General features: G+C 44.4%; 1 protein-coding gene and 1 long non-coding RNA gene across 3 annotated transcripts; one reads left to right on the top strand and one right to left on the bottom strand.

Annotated features, from left to right (window-relative positions):
* Positions 1-2,538: 2,538 nt before the first annotated feature.
* LOC117460340 (coiled-coil domain-containing protein 183-like) lies at positions 2,539-11,344 on the bottom strand. The gene is made up of 5 exons (XM_034101698.1): positions 11,333-11,344; positions 10,942-11,109; positions 3,400-3,504; positions 3,050-3,172; positions 2,539-2,571 (listed from the first exon to the last, which is right to left on the bottom strand). Exons 1-5 carry the CDS (start codon positions 11,342-11,344, stop codon positions 2,539-2,541), a joined length of 441 nt encoding a protein of 146 aa, XP_033957589.1.
* A 1,446-nt stretch (positions 11,345-12,790) lies between these two features.
* On the top strand, positions 12,791-14,339 carry LOC139435435 (uncharacterized). 2 transcript variants are annotated; one of them, XR_011644673.1, is made up of 4 exons: positions 12,791-12,877; positions 13,149-13,336; positions 13,498-13,632; positions 14,036-14,339. It is a non-coding gene; the product is annotated as an uncharacterized lncRNA (long non-coding RNA). The 2 variants fall into 2 exon arrangements; XR_011644672.1 differs by having other exon boundaries at positions 13,519-13,632.
* The last annotated feature ends 3,890 nt before the right edge of the window (positions 14,340-18,229 follow it).

The following is an 18,229-nucleotide window of genomic DNA, read 5'->3' on the forward strand; positions in this document are numbered from 1 at the left end:
CTCATTGGGCATTGATACTGGTCTGATTTCTCTAGATCAGGAAAAGGCTTTCGACCGCGTTGAGCACAGCTTCCTCTGGAAAGTAATGGAGAAGTTTGGGTTCAGCGCTGGTTTCATAGCCAAGATCAAGGTGTTGTACAATAAGATTGAGAGTGTGCTGAAGTTCAACGGTGGGCTGTGTGCTCCGTTTAGAGTGTGTAGAGGGGTCCGACAGGGCTGTGCTCTGTCTGGCATGCTCTATGCACTCTCCCTAGAACCCCTTCTCAACAAAATACGCTCCAAACTGCAAGGGCTGTTTTTACCTGGTTTTAGTGGAGGCATGGTTTTATCAGCATATGCGGATGACATCATTGTTTTTATTAGAGACCAAAAAGAGACAGACATTTTAGTTAACATCGTGAGGGATTTTAGTTCAGCATCGGCAGCGAGGGTGAATTGGAAGAAAAGTGAGGCCCTCGCTGTCGGTGAGTGGAGTGGCGGTCTCCCAGTTCTTCCCCAGAACATGCTATGGAAGAAAGATGGGCTAAAGTACCTGGGTGTGTTCCTGGGTAATACAAGCATAGTCCTGAGAACTGGGAGGACGTCATAGCAAAGATAGAGGGAAAACTGTCCAAGTGGAGTGGCTGCTCCCTCAGATGTCTTTTAAAGGTAGAGTGTTGGTTTTAAACAACCTTGTGGCATCCCAACTGTGGCACCGTCTTACCTGTGTGGACCCTCCCTCGGGCTTACTAGCCCAAATACAAAAGAAGTTGGTGGATTTCTTTTGGGAGGGTCTACACTGGGTGCCACAGGGGGTGCTGTTTTTATCTAGAGAGGAGGGGGGACAGGGCCTTATCCACCTGGCCAGCCGAACAGCCACTTTTAGGATACAGTTTTTACAGAGGTATCTGACTGGCCCGGCTGATTTGGTGTGGAGAGATGTGAGCAGCTGCATTCTCCGACGCGTGAGTAACCTGGGGCTGGATGCTGCTCTGTTTTTAACTGATTTAAACATTTTAAAGTTAAGTGGGCTACCTCCTTTTTATCAGGGTGTTTTTAAATCTTGGGCCCTTTTTAACCATAAAAGGTGTCCAAAGACTGACTCTCTGTACTGGTTGTTGAGGGAGCCTCTCATTCACAGAGCCAGGTTGGACGTCAGCAGCAGCGAAACACCCGGCCTGACGGTGGCGCTGTGCCGATCCAAGACCCTGTGCCTTCAGCAGCTGGTGGATGCAGTGGGGCCGGAGCTGAGCGATGCCCGGGCCTTGGGCTCTCTGCTGGGTCTGCACTCTGTCCGGGTGGCCGAGAGGATCCTGCAACTATGGAGCCAGATCCTCTCCCCTGATGACAAAAGACTTTTAAGGAGCTATGGACAGGGAAGAGCCAAGCCGGACCCAGCAGACCCTTTCCCGGAGATCTACTGAGCCCAGGGCTCGGAGAACTGACCGGCCCCCTGCTCAAGGTCGCAAACCAAGGACAAATGACCATCCACAAAGCTGACAAAAAAACATATACATGAACATTGTAAAGACGACCAACACAAATGCACTGAAGGACAGGGCCTCCACTGTGTGGAGCACCAGACTGGGTGCAGGAAGCGGACCAGGCCCACAGTGGAGGATTTTATACAAACCTCCCATAAAAAAACGTACTGCCGACCTCCAGTGGAGAATTTTACACGGTGCCATCGCCTGTAATTCTTTTATCTCCATTATTAATCCTGCTGTTTTTAACAAGTGTCCATTTTGTGGTTTTAGAGAGACTGTTTTCCATGTTTTTACAGAGTGCAAGAGACTCACGGGTTTCTTCTCTCTTTTAACATTGGTTTTTAGTCTTTTTAGTATAGCTTTTACCGAGAGTGTTTTTATCATGGGGGCTCCATATAAAAAGACGAACAAGGAAAAGTGGCAGCTCCTGAATTACCTCTCTGGCGAAGCAAAAATGGCCATTTATTTAAGTAGAAAAAACAGGGTTGAAAATAAGAAAGGGGAAGAGGCAAAAGCGATCTGGCTGTGCAACATCAGAGCCAGACTCTGGCTGGAGCATCGTTTTTATAAACATATTGGAGACTTGGATGCTTTTAAACAACGTTGGTGTTATAATGATATTGTGTGTTCTGTGGTGGATGAGGATTTGCACTTTGCACAAGTTTTTAAGACATAGGTTTTAATGTACTATTTTAAGTGATTCGTTCATTTTTTTTGCTCAATGAAGCACTTTATTGATCAAATGTATAACTGATCATATGTAAATAAAGTGTTTTTGCAAAAGTCAAAAGTCTTCTTCTTCTTCTTCTTCTTCTTCTTCTTCTTCTTCTTCTTCTTCTTCTTCTTCTTCTTCTTCTTCTTCTTCTTCTTCTTCTTCTTCTTCTTCTTCTTGAATGTCCTACATGTGAAAATGAAATATGACAAGAACTAACAAACCAAAAGCAACTTGTTCTACCTCTCAGATGAGTCCCCTCTCTTTCTGACCTGCTCTCGGAGCCTCTGGGTGCCGAGTTGTCCCAGAGTTTCCATTTGCCTTTTCAGCTCCTTCTCTTCTGCACTCAGTTCACACAGCTCAAGATCCACATTCCATCTGAAGCACCCTGCCCTGATGGGTTTGGAAAAAAGAACAAACAAGATCACATTGAAAATCTTTAATGTGAGCACCTCGAGGAATTCAACACTGCTTGACTGATTTACAGTTAATCCACTATGTTTAAACAAGGCTACATCAAGTCAAGTAGGGTTATACAGTCCCTTCAATCCATATGAGATCATAAATCCTTTACATGCAAAAGTTACACTTTTTCTGATTTTAAACCAAATCCCTTTATCAGAGGGGGGTCCCGTGGGGGGGGGGGACGAAAAAACATTCAACCAAAGACAAGAAGACGAGTGCGTACAAAGAAGGCGTTTTCTAGACAAAGAAATACGCTATATGGACACAGGGCCTAAGGTGTGTGGTGTGTGTGTGTGTGTGTGTGTGTGTGTGTGTGTGTGTGTGTGTGTGTGTGTGTGTGTGTGTGTGTGTGTGTGTGTGTGTGTGTGTGTGTGTGTGTGTGTGTGTGTGTGTGTGTGATGCTTACCAGTGTGCAGCCTGCAGCAGCGGCAGCTGTCTGGGACTGTTTGCTTGCTTTGTCCAACTTTGTCTGTCCAACAGCAACTGCTTGCTTTTTCTGCTCCACCACTGCGTATATATCACGGACCTCCTGATCTCACAACACATTCCAAACATCGGCTGAATGAGACACTGCTTTTTGATTATTATGTTACGTTTTGCTGCTTGTTAAAATACTGCTTTCATGGAGTCTATTGGTAGCTACTGATAGTTATCATCAGTTGTGTCCCTTTTAGTTTTGTTATTGTATCTGCTAAAAGTAAAGGTTTGATTCACACAGTGGTTGACAGTGTAATAAAAGCACTGCTCAGTGCTCACCTGCTGCAGGTTCTCACGAATATGTCCATAGGCGGTCTGGATTTCCCTAGCCTCAGTGATCTTCACCTTCATCTTGTCTACGTTATTCTCAAGCTGGCGTATACGCTGACATTAGAGAGAGAAGCACAACATTTAAGTACAGGGTGAATGAAGAAGACATGATGACCTTCATCCAGCATTAGCTGTTCCTGTCTATGGTGCAAAGAATTGACACTTGTGTTCATAACAGTACACTATAATACAGATAGATAGATAGATAGATATATAGATATATAGATAGATAGATAGATAGATGGATATTATAATAATAATACACTTTATTTGTATGGCACCTTTCATGCACAAAGCAGCCCAACGTGCTTTACAGAACAAGAAGAAAACATACTGTTATGTGTTTGTGCCCTGATCAGGCGCTCCTAGTGTGATGTGTCATGTCTAGCTGTAGTTTCCTGTTATGGTTTTGTAGTCCTTATCGTTTCTCCTCCAGGTGTACCCATTTGTAATTAACCCAGGTGTGTCTTGTCTCGTCATTACCTCATGTATAAGGATTCTGCTTTCCCCTTTGTCTGTGGCTGATCCTGTCTGTGCAGTACGTGTTCTTGTCTGTCATTACTTTATATTTCCTTTGTCCAACCATGGTGGTAATTATTAATTAAATTCTTCTTTTGACTACTTCGGCTACCGTCTCCTTTATTATGTTGCCTTGACTCGACATTGAGCCTGCTAACAGTCAATGGTTACGTAATATGGGGGCTCGTGCCAAACTGATTTGAGCAGGAATTTGGTGGTGGCCGCTGAGCTTAGTCCACACTTTGAATTATGGTTGACAGTGTCGTGTGTGTGGCCCATGTTTTATACCCTCTTGGTAAATAATTCTCCAATAAGGAGCGTTTTCATCCAGCTAGGGCAGCTGGACCATTTTCTATGGTTCCTTCCTTCGCCTGGAAGACATACCGTCTATGCTGGTCGGGGTAGTAGGAAGACCCTGTCAGGCTCCTCCTAGGCCGGCGTATGTCAGCTAGTTAGTTATATAGGGGGTCTGATAGTGAGGGATGGAAACGTTTAAGGGATGGGCCTTAGTTTTTTTTTCCTGTTTTGAACACACGACAGTTGTTAATCTCTTGCGAATAATTTTGAGTGTGGATGCTTCAGAAGGTCATACCGGTGCTCTTCTCTATTTAGTGGATAGCGGTAGGGGAGCGGTGGCCAGAGTTATTAAGAACAGACTGTACAGACGTGTAGGGTGAAGCCGGTTTTGTTATTTTTTGTGTATATGTTAATTGGTTGGTCGTATATGCTGGTGGAAGCGGGATTGGTTCTTTAGTTTCTTCCTCCCCCGGTGCGACGGTACTAGGGCAGGTATGCCTGTGAAGGTATGTGATTTTGTGGCTAGGCCAACGGTCAACGTGTTGAGCTTGTGCACTAAGGAGGAATTATCGGGGATAGCAGAGCATTACGGTGTCAGGCTTGCCCCGAGCATGAAAAAGCAGCAGCAGCGGTTAGCGCTGGTGGAGGCTTTGACCGCCATGGAGGTTATGGAGTCTGTGGGCAAACCTGAGGAGCAGGAGGTAGTCACATGTGACCCGGTTTCGGAGAACCAGGTTTTGCTGAGGAAGATGGAACTAGAGTTTAAATTCGAGCAGCTGAGACATGCAGAGCGGTTATGCGCTCGGGAAGCGGAGGAGGCAGAACGTGGGCGTGTGCATGAGCTTGAGCTTGGAAGGCTTGGGGTAGAGGCGCGGGCAGTGCATCATGAAACTGGGTTCGATGCTACTAGGCACCTACGTCTGGTCCCGCAATTTTCCGAGAAGGATGTTGACAAATATTTTTCTATGTTCGAAAATATAGCCACAACTCTGAAATGGCCTAATGACCAGTGGACATTACTTCTCCAGAGCGCACTCACCGGGAAAGCACAACACGTTTACGCGTCACTTTGCCCAAACACCCAGGATTACGCCGTGGTGAAGGCTGCTATCCTTAGGGCTTACGAGCTTGTGCCGGAGGCGTATAGGCAGAGGTTTCGCGCTCTTAGAAAGAACAATGTGCAAACCTACGTGGAGTTTGCTTACGAGAAGGAGCTGTTTGATCGTTGGTGCGCGTCGGAGAAGGTGGACACTTTGGTTAAGATGCGGGAACTCGTGCTTCTTGAGGAGTTTAAGTCATATTGTTTGCCCGATAATGTGGCGATGTACATTAATGAACATAAGGTGACTGAGTGCTCGGTGGCTGCGAGCCTGGCGGATGAGTTCGTGTTGACGCACAAAGTGCTCTTTGACAGACCTAATTATCCCGTGCGCAGGGTGGAGAGTAGACCGAGGTGGGACTTGGGTGACAGGCCTGTGGCCTCTGGCGGTGGCAGTGTGGGCCAGGTTGCTGAGCGGGGAATGAGGGGAGAAATGCGTGAGTGTTACCACTGTGGTAAAAAAGGCCACATAAAGGAGAACTGTTTTGCCCTTACCCGTCCCAGTAAACAAATATCGTTGATAATGACACCCACACCCACACACACATCTCTGAGTAGGGATGCCCAAAGGGGTGAGGATATGAAAGCGTACTTACCGTTCATCAGTGAGGGGTTTGTATCCTTGTCCGGCGAAGGGGTGAAGGTTCCTGTGACCATATTAAGGGATACGGCTGCGTCCCAGTCATTTATTCGGAGAGATGTGCTGCCTTTTGACAGTGGTTCAGAGGTGGATGCTGGGATGACTGTCAGGTCTTTTGGGATGCATGTCATGGAAGTTCCGCTTCACACTATCCATCTTACATCTGAGTTGGTGTCGGGGCCAGTGGTAATTGGGGTGGAAAATTGTTTTCCTGTCGAGGGCGTATCATTAATTCTCGGGAATGATCTGGCAGGGGGTAGGGTCCTCGTGAAGGCAGATGTGACTTGTGTGCCAGCAGAGTCTGGGGCGGTGGACGTCCTGGCGGATGCGTATCCGAGAGTGTTCTCCTCATGTGCAGTCACGCGGGCCATGGGTATTAAGGCTCTGGCCGAGGAAAAGGACGACGTGGACTTGTTTGATACCATCATAGCGACTGTTAACGGGGTGCCTGAGTGTCGTGACCCACTTATGGATAATCCCCAGGGTGCAGTACCACGGGGGCCTGAGGTGGAGGGGGCGCTCCCGGGGCAACCCGACTTGTGGTCATCATCTCAGTTTGTTCCTGAAATTGCCCCTCTTGAAGGTGATGCTGTTCTTCCATCTATTCCAGCCGGTCTCAGCCCTTTACTGCCCTCTACTTCCTCGTGTGAGTCTGCCAGTAGCGCGGCTGGGTTTTCTTTTGCTCGTGAGGAGCTTATCGCGGAACAGGGTAGAGATCCAAGCCTGTCAGGCCTTTTTGCGAACACAGCAGGAGTGGGAGAGAGTGAGATTTCTAAAAGTTGCTATATCCTGAGGGATGGGGTATTGCTGCGTAAATGGTCTCCTAGCCTCGACGCGTCAGCGGAGAATGATTGGAATGTGGTGACGCAGGTTGTGGTTCCGTTTAAATACCGTCACGATATTCTGTGTTTGGCTCACGATCACAGGCTCGCAGGACATCTGGGGGTCAATAAGACGTATGATAGAGTGCTGCGTCAATTTTTTTGGCCAGGGTTGAAACGGGATGTGGTGCAGCACTGCAGGGGGTGTTCAACGTGTCAGGTGGTGGGTAAACCTAACGGGGTCATTCCACCGGCGCCACTCTACCCTATCCCGGCAGTGGGGGAACCTTTTGAGAGGGTTATCATTGATTGTGTAGGTCCACTCCCTAGAACCAAGGCAGGTAATAGCTTTCTTTTGACCATTATGTGTGCCAACACACGGTTTCCGGAAGCAATTCCGCTGAAACGGATAACGGCCAAAACAGTGTCACAGGCCTTGGTGAGGTTTTTCTCCGTTTTTGGTTTGCCTCGCGTGGTACAGTCCGACCAAGGTACGAATTTTTTATCCCGCATCTTCTCGCAGGTTTTAAAGCAGCTGGATATATCGCATAGTTTCTCTAGCCCATATCACCCACAATCCCAGGGGGCTTTGGAAAGGTTCCACTCCACGCTAAAAACAATGCTTCGGGCGTTCTGTCGTGACACGAAGGACGACTGGGATGAAGGGGTTCATTTAATGTTGTTTGCCGCAAGGGAGGTGGTGCAGGAATCTTTGGGATTCAGTCCTGCAGAGCTGGTATTTGCGCATTCGGTTAGGGGGCCGCTTAAGCTGCTGAGGGAGAAGTGGTTGGGGGAGAGCGAGCCGAAGAACCTGTTAGACTATGTCTGTGGCTTTAGGGAGAAGCTGAAGAGGGCATGTGAACTAGCGAGGACACATCTGAGTGACACACAGGGGAGGATGAAGGGCTGGTATGACAGGAAGGCTCGGGATAGAACGTTTGTGCCAGGGGAGAGGGTTTTAGTGTTGTTGCCTGTCCCAGGCTCCAGCTTACAAGCACGGTTTAGTGGGCCGTACCTGGTTAGAGAGAAAGTAGGGGATTTGGACTACCTGATCGAGACACCGGATCGTGGGCGGAAGACTCGCTTGTGTCATGTTAATATGATTAAGCCATATTATGTGAGGGAGCCTCTGGTGAATCCTATTGACAATATTGTTGTGCCCTCTGCGAGTGTGTCCACTGTGCCGGTGTCAGTTTGTATGTTGGCGCCATCTAGCGTTGATGAGAGTAATGACAGTCTTTGTTTTTCAGAGGGGGTTGGAGAACTGGAAGATGACGTCATTATTCCGTCCAAGGCGGTCGTGGAGGGACGGTTGACAAACACTGAGTCATTGATCACTCTTGACTGTCATCTTGGCCATTTATCAACAACGCAGCGAGATGATATCAGGGGTTTGGTTGGGTCTCATTGTGAGCTGTTCTCCGATATTCCTTCGCGCACTAACGTATTACAACATGATATCGATGTGGCGGAGGCATTACCCATTAAACAGCACGCGTATCGCGTGAATCCATATAAGCGGGCACGGTTACAGAAAGAGGTGGAATACATGCTCACTAACAATATCGCTGAGCCCAGTTTCAGCCCATGGAGCTCGCCGTGCTTGTTGGTTGATAAGTCAGACAAGACAGATAGGTTTTGTACGGATTTTCGCCGAGTAAATGACGTGACTAGGCCTGATAGTTTTCCATTGCCCAGAATGGAGGACTGTGTCGACAGGGTGGGGAGTGCGTCTTATGTAACCAAGCTGGATTTGCTGAAAGGATACTGGCAGGTGCCACTTACGGATCGCGCTAAACTAATTTCTGCGTTTGTGACACCTGACAGTTTCCTGCAATATACGGTAATGCCGTTTGGTATGCGCAACGCGCCTGCGACTTTCCAGAGGCTGGTGAATCGTGTTCTGTCAGGCGTAGCTAATTGTGAGGCCTATCTCGATGACCTCGTCATCTATTCTGACGATTGGGAGGGGCACATGGTTAGTTTGCGGGAAGTTTTTGACCGGCTTGGTCAGGCAAACTTGACCCTGAACCTGGCCAAGTGCGAGTTTGGCAGGGCGACCGTCACCTATCTTGGCAAGGTAGTGGGGCGGGGGGAGGTCCGCCCTGTCCACTCCAAGGTGGAGGCGATACTTGGCTTTCCAGAGCCTGCTACACGTCGGGACCTCCGGTGTTTTCTGGGGATGACGGGGTATTATAGGGGTTTTTGCAGGAACTTCTCAGCGGTAGCTTCTCCCCTCACAGATCTCTTGAGCCCGAAGATCCCATTTCAGTGGACGCCTAGGTGCACTTTTGCGTTTCAGCAATTAAAGTCCATCCTGGTCAGTGCTCCTGTCCTCGCAGCGCCTGTGTTCACAAAGCCTTTCAAGTTGGCTGTGGATGCTAGTGAGCTGGGCGCAGGCGCGGTACTTCTGCAGGACGATGACGGGGGTATAGAACATCCGGTGTCGTATTTTTCTAAAAAGTTTAATATACACCAGCGGCGCTATTCCACAATTGAAAAGGAGGCTTTGGCCTTGATTTTGGCTCTCTCCCATTTCGAGGTGTATGTCGGTTCATCCCAGGTACCGATTAAAATATACACCGACCACAACCCGTTGGTCTTTATAGGCAGGATGCGGAATTCGAACCAGCGGCTAATGCGCTGGAGCCTTTTCCTGCAGGCCTTTGATGTTGACGTGGTTCACGTCAAGGGCAAGGACAATGTGTTGGCTGACGCGCTATCACGGCTGTAGACAGGGTGAGGGGGTGCTATTTATCCTTGAGGTGGTGTGGGGGTTATGGCCGCTGTTTATGTTCATTCCCCCATTTCGCCTTGGGGTTATGGACATAAAGTTGGGTGTGGGGGTGTTATGTGTTTGTGCCCTGATCAGGCGCTCCTAGTGTGATGTGTCATGTCTAGCTGTAGTTTCCTGTTATGGTTTTGTAGTCCTTATCGTTTCTCCTCCAGGTGTACCCATTTGTAATTAACCCAGGTGTGTCTTGTCTCGTCATTACCTCATGTATAAGGATTCTGCTTTCCCCTTTGTCTGTGGCTGATCCTGTCTGTGCAGTACGTGTTCTTGTCTGTCATTACTTTATATTTCCTTTGTCCAACCATGGTGGTAATTATTAATTAAATTCTTCTTTTGACTACTTCGGCTACCGTCTCCTTTATTATGTTGCCTTGACTCGACATTGAGCCTGCTAACAGTCAATGGTTACGTAATACATACCAACAATATTAAAATAAATAGAGAACAAGATAAAACATCAACAGTGATCCTAATGAAGTTCCCTTGAAGTAAAGCTGACAAGAAATTAAAATAGGTTAACATAAACCAATTAATTGTGTTGAGACCATCTATGTCACAGTTATACTGCAGTCCCTGAGATGGTGTAAGGATAGAATATGAAGACAATACTTTATGACAGACACAGCAATACTCACACATACTGTAGTAAAGCACACCCCAAATGAAAACCAAGGAAACACTTTAAAACAAGGACTGGAAAACTATACATAATACAAAAGGAAGCATGCTTCAGGTGATGAAGCACTTGTTTGCCTTAAACCTGAAGAATAGTGATACATGTTAGCAGACTGATCTATGTGGGAACAGATGCTGTGTTAAAGGTCACTTATTTTTCTCTTTTTCAGGGTAATACTTGTATTATGGGATTTCACTAGAACATGTTTACATACTTTATTGTTCAAATTATTTGTTTTGCTCATACCGTTCTTTTGAATAAACTGTATTCACCATCTATATAAAATGCTCAGTATAGAACATTTCAACTGAAATTGTTGCTAGGCAGCAACTTGGGTTCATGTTTTTACTTCCTGTCAGTTGATGTCACATACATGCAACTGGGATTGAACGGCTAATACATTTACAGTATTTAAATAAGACTTAGAGCCATTTTATAATAAAAATGTCATCAAAAATATTACTATTTATAATATGGGACCTTTAATGACATTCTTCAGTGCAATATGTTTTGTGCATTATAGTCTATAATTTAAGATAAAGGTGCTGCACTAATCAACATTTTTATATTAATGGTGCCCCAAAGGACCATTTTCTCCCACAGCTGTGTCTGGGTGTGAGTCTGTGATGCCCCCCACACACTCACCTGCCTACATGCGTCCTCAGTGTTGGAATCTGCAGGCTGGGCGTCCATTGTCTGCAGGGTCTTCTGCAGCGTCTTCAACCTGGCTTCTTTCTCCTTCACTGCAAAGCTCAGTCTGTTGTGCTCGATGATCAGGACATTGATCTTCCCCTTCTCTCGGACAATTTTAGTCTGAATGGAAATAAAAAACAAATACATTAAGTTAAAGTTCCCAATTACAACAATGATTTGCTAATGAAAGTGTAGTTAGCAGGTTTGTAGACTTGTCAATTAGTGTAGTGGAAAGTACATTTTTTAGGTACTTTAAACACTTTTGTCGAGATTTAAATGTTATGCTACATTATATTTCTACACTACATTTTAGAGGGAAATATGTGACTCCAATACACAAGACCGGATTAACCATAATGGCACACTGGGCACGTGCCCAGGGGCCCTTGAGCAAGAGAGGGCCCTCAGTGACAAGAGCAAAACAAATAAATATCATTATGTTTTTGGCACAACCTCATTCATTGCGCACGCACACACGCACGCACACACACACACACACACACACACACACACACACACACACACACACACACACACGTTCTGTTATGGTATATTTCTCTTTCAATAAATGTTCATTGAAGAAAACAGTATCAGTGTCTTATTTTATATTCATCACAGTGAATGCTGAACTTGATGGGCCCGAACCATGACATGAAACACTGGCTTGCTTGTATCAAATCAATACATCCCATACATCATTGGAACGGGAATAATCTCAGCTACAACACTAACTAAATCATTTCCATCTCCAGTAAACACAGCCTACATGGTACAGATTATCAAATACAAATTAAATAATCACATAACAAATCCATTATTATTGATAATTAAGACTTTTGTAAGTGATAATGATGAACAACCATTCACCACCAGCAGATATCTTTCCTTTCTTTCGTAAATATCAGTCTTGGGTAAATATGACAAGTTATTCTTATGCTAATTCTTAAGTAACAACTTTGAATACAAGACATTTACTTGTTACATAATACTTCTACACTATGGTATTAACTCTTAAGTAAAACAATCTTTATTGAGCTTTACCTCTAGAGAGAGTCCAGGCTTTTTTGTTGATAGAAGTTGGTCAGGGCTGTCCAGCTGTTTTGCTGCACTGGAATCAGCTTCGGTGTGTTTCCCTGGAAATCAAAATGGAAGTGCATTGAGCCTTTTACAGATTAATTTGGTAAAGGCTTTGTATCAAACATATGTAGCTCTTAAATATCCCTATAACTTCCTAACTAGCTAAAGGTAGTGTCTGTGTCTCTTTGAGATGGATTTCATAATGGAGTTTTTTTTAAACTATATTGTTGTTTTATGATGATACAACAGAGGGTAGTTTTAAACTTTGAAACACTATTGTCAATATATTTTCTGTAATGACGCAAGCTTGTTGTTGAATGTGATTGTAGCTCTAGTCACACACCCTACAAGGTACAAGGTTCCAAGAGGGACTTTGATGTGTTTGATGAAGTTTTAAATAGGCCGACTAGCTAACCAAATTGACGGGCTAACTATCTGAAATATTCATTATAAGATCATATTTCACTTACCTGATGTTTTGATTGGATGATGAGTGGGACTCCTTGAGTTTTTCATCTTCGTAGAGGAATTACAATCCATGTTTGTTCCAACCAGATTATCACTCACTTGTGATTTAAATTAATGCAGTTTAAATAAATCTGCTTTATGTTTTGGTCATAGACATATAAAGAGTAGACGCCGCATTGGCTGCTGGGGCGCAAGAAATACGGCCGCCATCTTGGACCGGTCATCCTACAGACATTCTACCCATAGACAGCAGAGGTTTCAAGATGCCAGAGCACTGTGCAGCATATTGCTGTGCAAATCGGCGGACGATTGCGAACAGGGGTCGGGGGATTACTTTTCACAAGTAAGATTCAACATTATAATTGGTTGTATTTTGTAAATAGAATATTATTGTACTGTATTGATGTCCGCCAGCGAAATCGTAGCCAGCAAACATTATGTTCATGGCCAACTGAGACTTTATAAATCGCTGCTGTAACAAGTGAATTTCCCCGTTGTGGGATGAATACAGTAAAATCTAATCTATCTAGGAAGAAGAAGGAAGAAAATAAGCTTGACCTCCTTCTTAAAATGTTTTTGTGTTGACTCTCAAATCTCCCGTTTTTATTTTGAAGGTTTCCCAAAGACAAAGATATGAGAAAGAAGTGGGAAGTTGCTTTGAGGAGGGAAGGGTTCACTGCAAGCGAGTCATCCGTGATTTGCAGTGAGCATTTTAAGCAGGACGAGTTTGACAGGACAGATTGTCCGACTCAGAGATGGTGTTATTCCCTCCATCTTCAGCTTCCCGGTTCACCTCCAAAGAGTAGGTGTATCATCATAAGGTTATTAGCATTCATAAATGTAAATATTCTATTATCAATAACAGGGCTGTGTGTGTGTGTGTGTGTGTGTGTGTGTGTGTGTGTGTGTGTGTGTGTGTGTGTGTGTGTGTGTGTGTGTGTGTGTGTGTGTGTGTGTTTCAAGTATTATGCTTTTTCATTTTAGCCAGAAAAGGGCAGGACTACGTCTCCTTCCAGAAAAGCTGAAGAGAGCCTGTCTGTGGCCCCTCAGGACGACCCAGAAGCTTCAACCTCACACTCACAACCTCAGCCTAATGATGTGAGTATTTCTATTTTCAACATCATATCATAATGGTCCTAGACAAAGTCAAATCTCTCTTGTTTGCTGCCACTCATATTAAACACACTCACAAATAAACACATACACACACAATTGAAGACATGTTGAACATGCATTCCTGGCACACTCACACACGTGCACACACACACACACACACACACACACACACACACACACACACACACACACACACACACACACACACACACACACACACACACACACACACACACACACACACACACACACACACACACATGATGCTGGCAGTGGCTTTGACAGGTGATGACTATAAGAAATAATGTGGGCCATACTCTAGTTGTGTCAAAGTGATGTGTGTGAAGTGAAACATCACTCAAACCATGTTCATCCCTCTTTCTAGGATCATAGCTATGTCTCGCCTGCTTCTCCTACTGCTCTTAAGGCCAGACTCAATGAAGCTTTAGCAAGAGTGGAGAGTCTCGAGCGAGAGAGGAAGAATGCCATGGCTAGAGAAAAGAGGGCAGAGACCACAGTGAGGACTCTTTTGGGGGATTTGAGGGAAAAGAACCTCATTAATGAAGAACTCAAAGAGGCTTGATTTCTACTCAGGGAAGATGAAAGTAGCACTTTGAGATTCATGTACATCTTACTCTTACACTCTTTATTAAACTCCTTTGTTATTATATGAAGGGGACTTATTAATTTTTTCTCATACAATTTCAGATCTTCAAATAGACTTGAAGGCAAAGCAGGGCCATGAGTACTCCAAGGACCACAGAGAATGTGCCCTCACACTCCATCTACATGGTCCAAAGGCATACAAATACCTCAGAGAGACTACAACAAAAAGGTAGTCTTAATGTTGTTCAATTTCATTTTTGGAAATTACGGTTGCAAGTACGTTAAATAGCTACTTCTCAATTTTTTACAGGTGGCTGTGTTCGGTGGATGGCAAGCCTGGCCTGAACAAGATGATGCTGGATATGCTGGAGAGAAGATGCCAGGACGACCAGGCTAAATATGGATGTGTTTCACTCATGTTGGATGACATGGCCATCAGAAAACATGTGCAATATAATCCACATAACCAGTCAATGTCTGCTTTTGTAGACATGGGTGATGGAAACAATGAGACCGATGCTGCTACTGAGGCTCTTGTGTTCATGGTGGTTGGCCTACACGGACATTGGAAGGCTCCCATTGCATATTACCTGACGAAGTCTTTGTCACCTGAAACACAAAGGGTCCTAATCTAAATCTAAAATCTAATCTAATCTATCTAGGAAGAAGAAGGAAGAAAATAAGCTTGACCTCCTTCTTAAAATGTTTTTGTGTTGACTCTCAAATCTCCCGTTTTTATTTTGATGGTTTCCCAAAGACAAAGATATGAGAAAGAGGTTCTCAGTCATGCTTTGGAGGAGCCGCATGCACGGGGCATTCGGGTGTCATGAGCAACTTTGTGTAAATATGGTTTGGGCGGGGTGGTGTCATGTTCTTGTGTTTAACTTGAACATTTACATTTTTTATATAGATGTAGAAGTACATTTTCATTTTTTATGACATAGATATTCATTTTTACTGATATATAACTTCTGTCTATGTATAATGTATTATTGTTTCTTCATTTTTCAACTTATTAAAATAGCTGAGTATAGGCCTACACAATCTGCTTCTCTATCATATAGACCATTAGTGTTTTTTTATGTGTGTGTGTGTATATATTATATATCGTGTGTCTTTTGCAAAATACCTATCATACATAACATAGGCTATCAAATACCAGAATATTCTATTGCTGTTAAGCCTACTATGAATATTAAAATACGCCAAATCATGTGTCCGGTATCATGCCTACATATATGACGTTTGCAGAAAACCCCCCCCCGTGAAAATCAGTTTTGTATTCAGCGAGTTATGACTGATAAAATGCGCTGACACTTCATTGCGCCTGCCAGACAGATTACACTGAGTGGAGCGGGTGACCGGTCCAAGATGGCGGCCCCACGGCTCGTCAGCGCCAATAGGCAGCAGCGGTCGATGCGGCGTCTACTCTTTATATGTCTATGGTTTTGGTAGCTGTTACTATTTCCAAATGATACAATTTCCCCCCTGTCCCCCTTGGTTACTGTTGCTATGACTATTGAGCATTCTATGCTAGGCACATTATGCAGTTACAATGTTAACTGACAAATGTACCACTTAAACTTATTCATTTTTTAAACAATAACGATAGACCCTAGAAAGTCTCACTGCTAGCTAATTGAGCTAACATTCGCCCCATTAGTTACTCTAATATTCTCTCAGACGGACCTTTTCTTCTTGTTTTTGGTTGTAAACTATAGGCCAGGACCCACTAACTTCCCTTTTCAAGACTCGGGGTGTACATTTATATAACTCACACCGGATACGATGCGAATATTCGAAGGGTTTCACCCATGGATGTATAATAAGAAGGTTTCACCCATAGACTGTATATATAAAGGTTTCACCGCGGCTGTCAGCTGTGTTTACTCGCATCATTCAAACAAGATGCACTGGCCAGGGGGCGGGGCTTATATCCATGCAAATACTATGGTAGATACCAACTACAACAAAATGAACATATTTTACCGTGATTTAATTAATACACGTTTCAAAATGATGCCGAAGTAACATCATACTGATACCGGTTAGTAAAAACCATGAATTAATGCTTTGACAAGTGTGCAGACAAGACAGCAGGCGAAAAACCTTTTAAAATGCATAGTTTTCTGAATGGAGTTCGGATCGATGAGGCTAAGCTAATGTTGTATCTGCTCCGTTCTCTCTCAAAACAACATGATACAGACACATAAGAGGCTTCTCAATTCTGAAATGTCCCCTCCTCGACTCCCCTCCTCGAGACTTAGTCCCGCCCACAGGAGATGCGAGCGGAGGACCGAGGAGGGGAACCGAGGAGAGAGGAGGGGAAGCAGCAGACGTTTAAAGAAATGAGAACTCCTCTCCTCTGAGCGGTCATATTAAAGCGACGTCCGTTCATTATTACGTGGCAACAGCTGCATCAGCTGTCGAGTGTTTCGTCATATTTTATAATCTCTGCTGGATCAGCTGAACATTGTTCCCCCACATATTTACTTTGAATTCATTGAGAGTGCGGTATAATGAGACAATACCAGGCTACAGATGCGGACACACACACACAAATATATTTATATAAATGTATACAATTTAAAGTATGAGAGCACTCTCATAATAACGTAACACAATCAGAGACTGGATATATCCCGTGGATGAACCATCAGTGTCTCCTCGGTTAGAGCTCCTCCAGAGAGCCTCCTCGACGCTCGATCCTCGGTGTGCATTTAGAGAAATGAGATGTCCTTCAAAATGGCGCGCTGAAATTCATTTCCGGGTCACTACCGGAGGACCGAGGAGTCGAGGAGTCGAGGAGGGGACATTTGAGTATTGAGAAGCCTCTATAGTGATGGCAGTTTGACACTGAAGCTTCGAACGGAGCTTCAAACTTCAACCCTGGACTTCCTATTCCATAGAAGCAGTGCTTCGAAGCTTGCTTAAAATCACGTGACATGTGATTTTAAGCCAGAAACTGCTTCATTTCCTGAATGAATCAACTCACTGGTTCGTCGTCCAATCAGGTGATTCAATGTCTCGATTCTGACTGGTTGAAACTGTTTGAATTTGAGCGTCACTTAGTAAGTGACACTTTATAACCGCTCAAAAAAATGCACAATTTGGCAATCTGTGGGATTGTCGTCGTAGTTTGCCTTGTTGTTGCTGTTGATTTGTTAGTATTGCGTTTGGATCATTATGGAGCCAGCCAGGAAGAGAGGTCGTTCTGGGATGTGGGATCATTTCAATCTGATTGCGCATGGTAAGGTAGGTCAACTACAGTATTATAGCTATGGTTTATCTCAAATCTATATTAAGTAGCATTAAAGTACAATTATGTATATGATCAATGTAGCCATTAGGCTATAGCTTTATAGACTGAAATTGCATTTTTATTTACAAATGCCTTTCTCTACAGGTCCAGGGCTTGGTGTGTTCAACTGAACTGAAGTATCATGGGAATACTTCCTCCATGATTAGGCACTTCACTGCCAAACATGGAGCTGCTGTGAACCAGGGGAACACAAATGGTGTGTATTATTATTAACTAGTAACACTAACACAATATGCTATGACTGTATTCCATGACTCACAAGTCTGCTTCCTTTGAGTGCAATTTCACATAAATCCTTATTTGCTTTTTTGGGTTTTGTTTTTATTCTTTGTCTTTATTTCTTTGTCTTAGTGGACCGGAAGCGAGAGCTGGATGGGCCTCTTGTGAATATGGTGGTGAAAGACTCGCAGCCTTTTTCCATCGTGGATAATAATAATAATAATATATAATATTTTTATAGCGCCTTTCAGGAAACCCAAGGTCGCTTTACAAGTCGGGTAGGGGGGGGGAAGTAGTGGAAAAATAAACCTATTAAACTAACTAGTGGGGAAAGCCTTAGTAAAAAGGTGCGTTTTGAGGGCTTTTTTGAAAATGTCCAGGGTTGGGGCGCTGCGGATTTCGGGGGGGAGAGAGTTCCAGAGGGTGGGGGAT

The sequence above is a fragment of the Pseudochaenichthys georgianus genome, chromosome 16, assembly GCF_902827115.2.
Source record: "Pseudochaenichthys georgianus chromosome 16, fPseGeo1.2, whole genome shotgun sequence".
Taxonomy (NCBI): Eukaryota; Metazoa; Chordata; class Actinopteri; order Perciformes; family Channichthyidae; genus Pseudochaenichthys; species Pseudochaenichthys georgianus.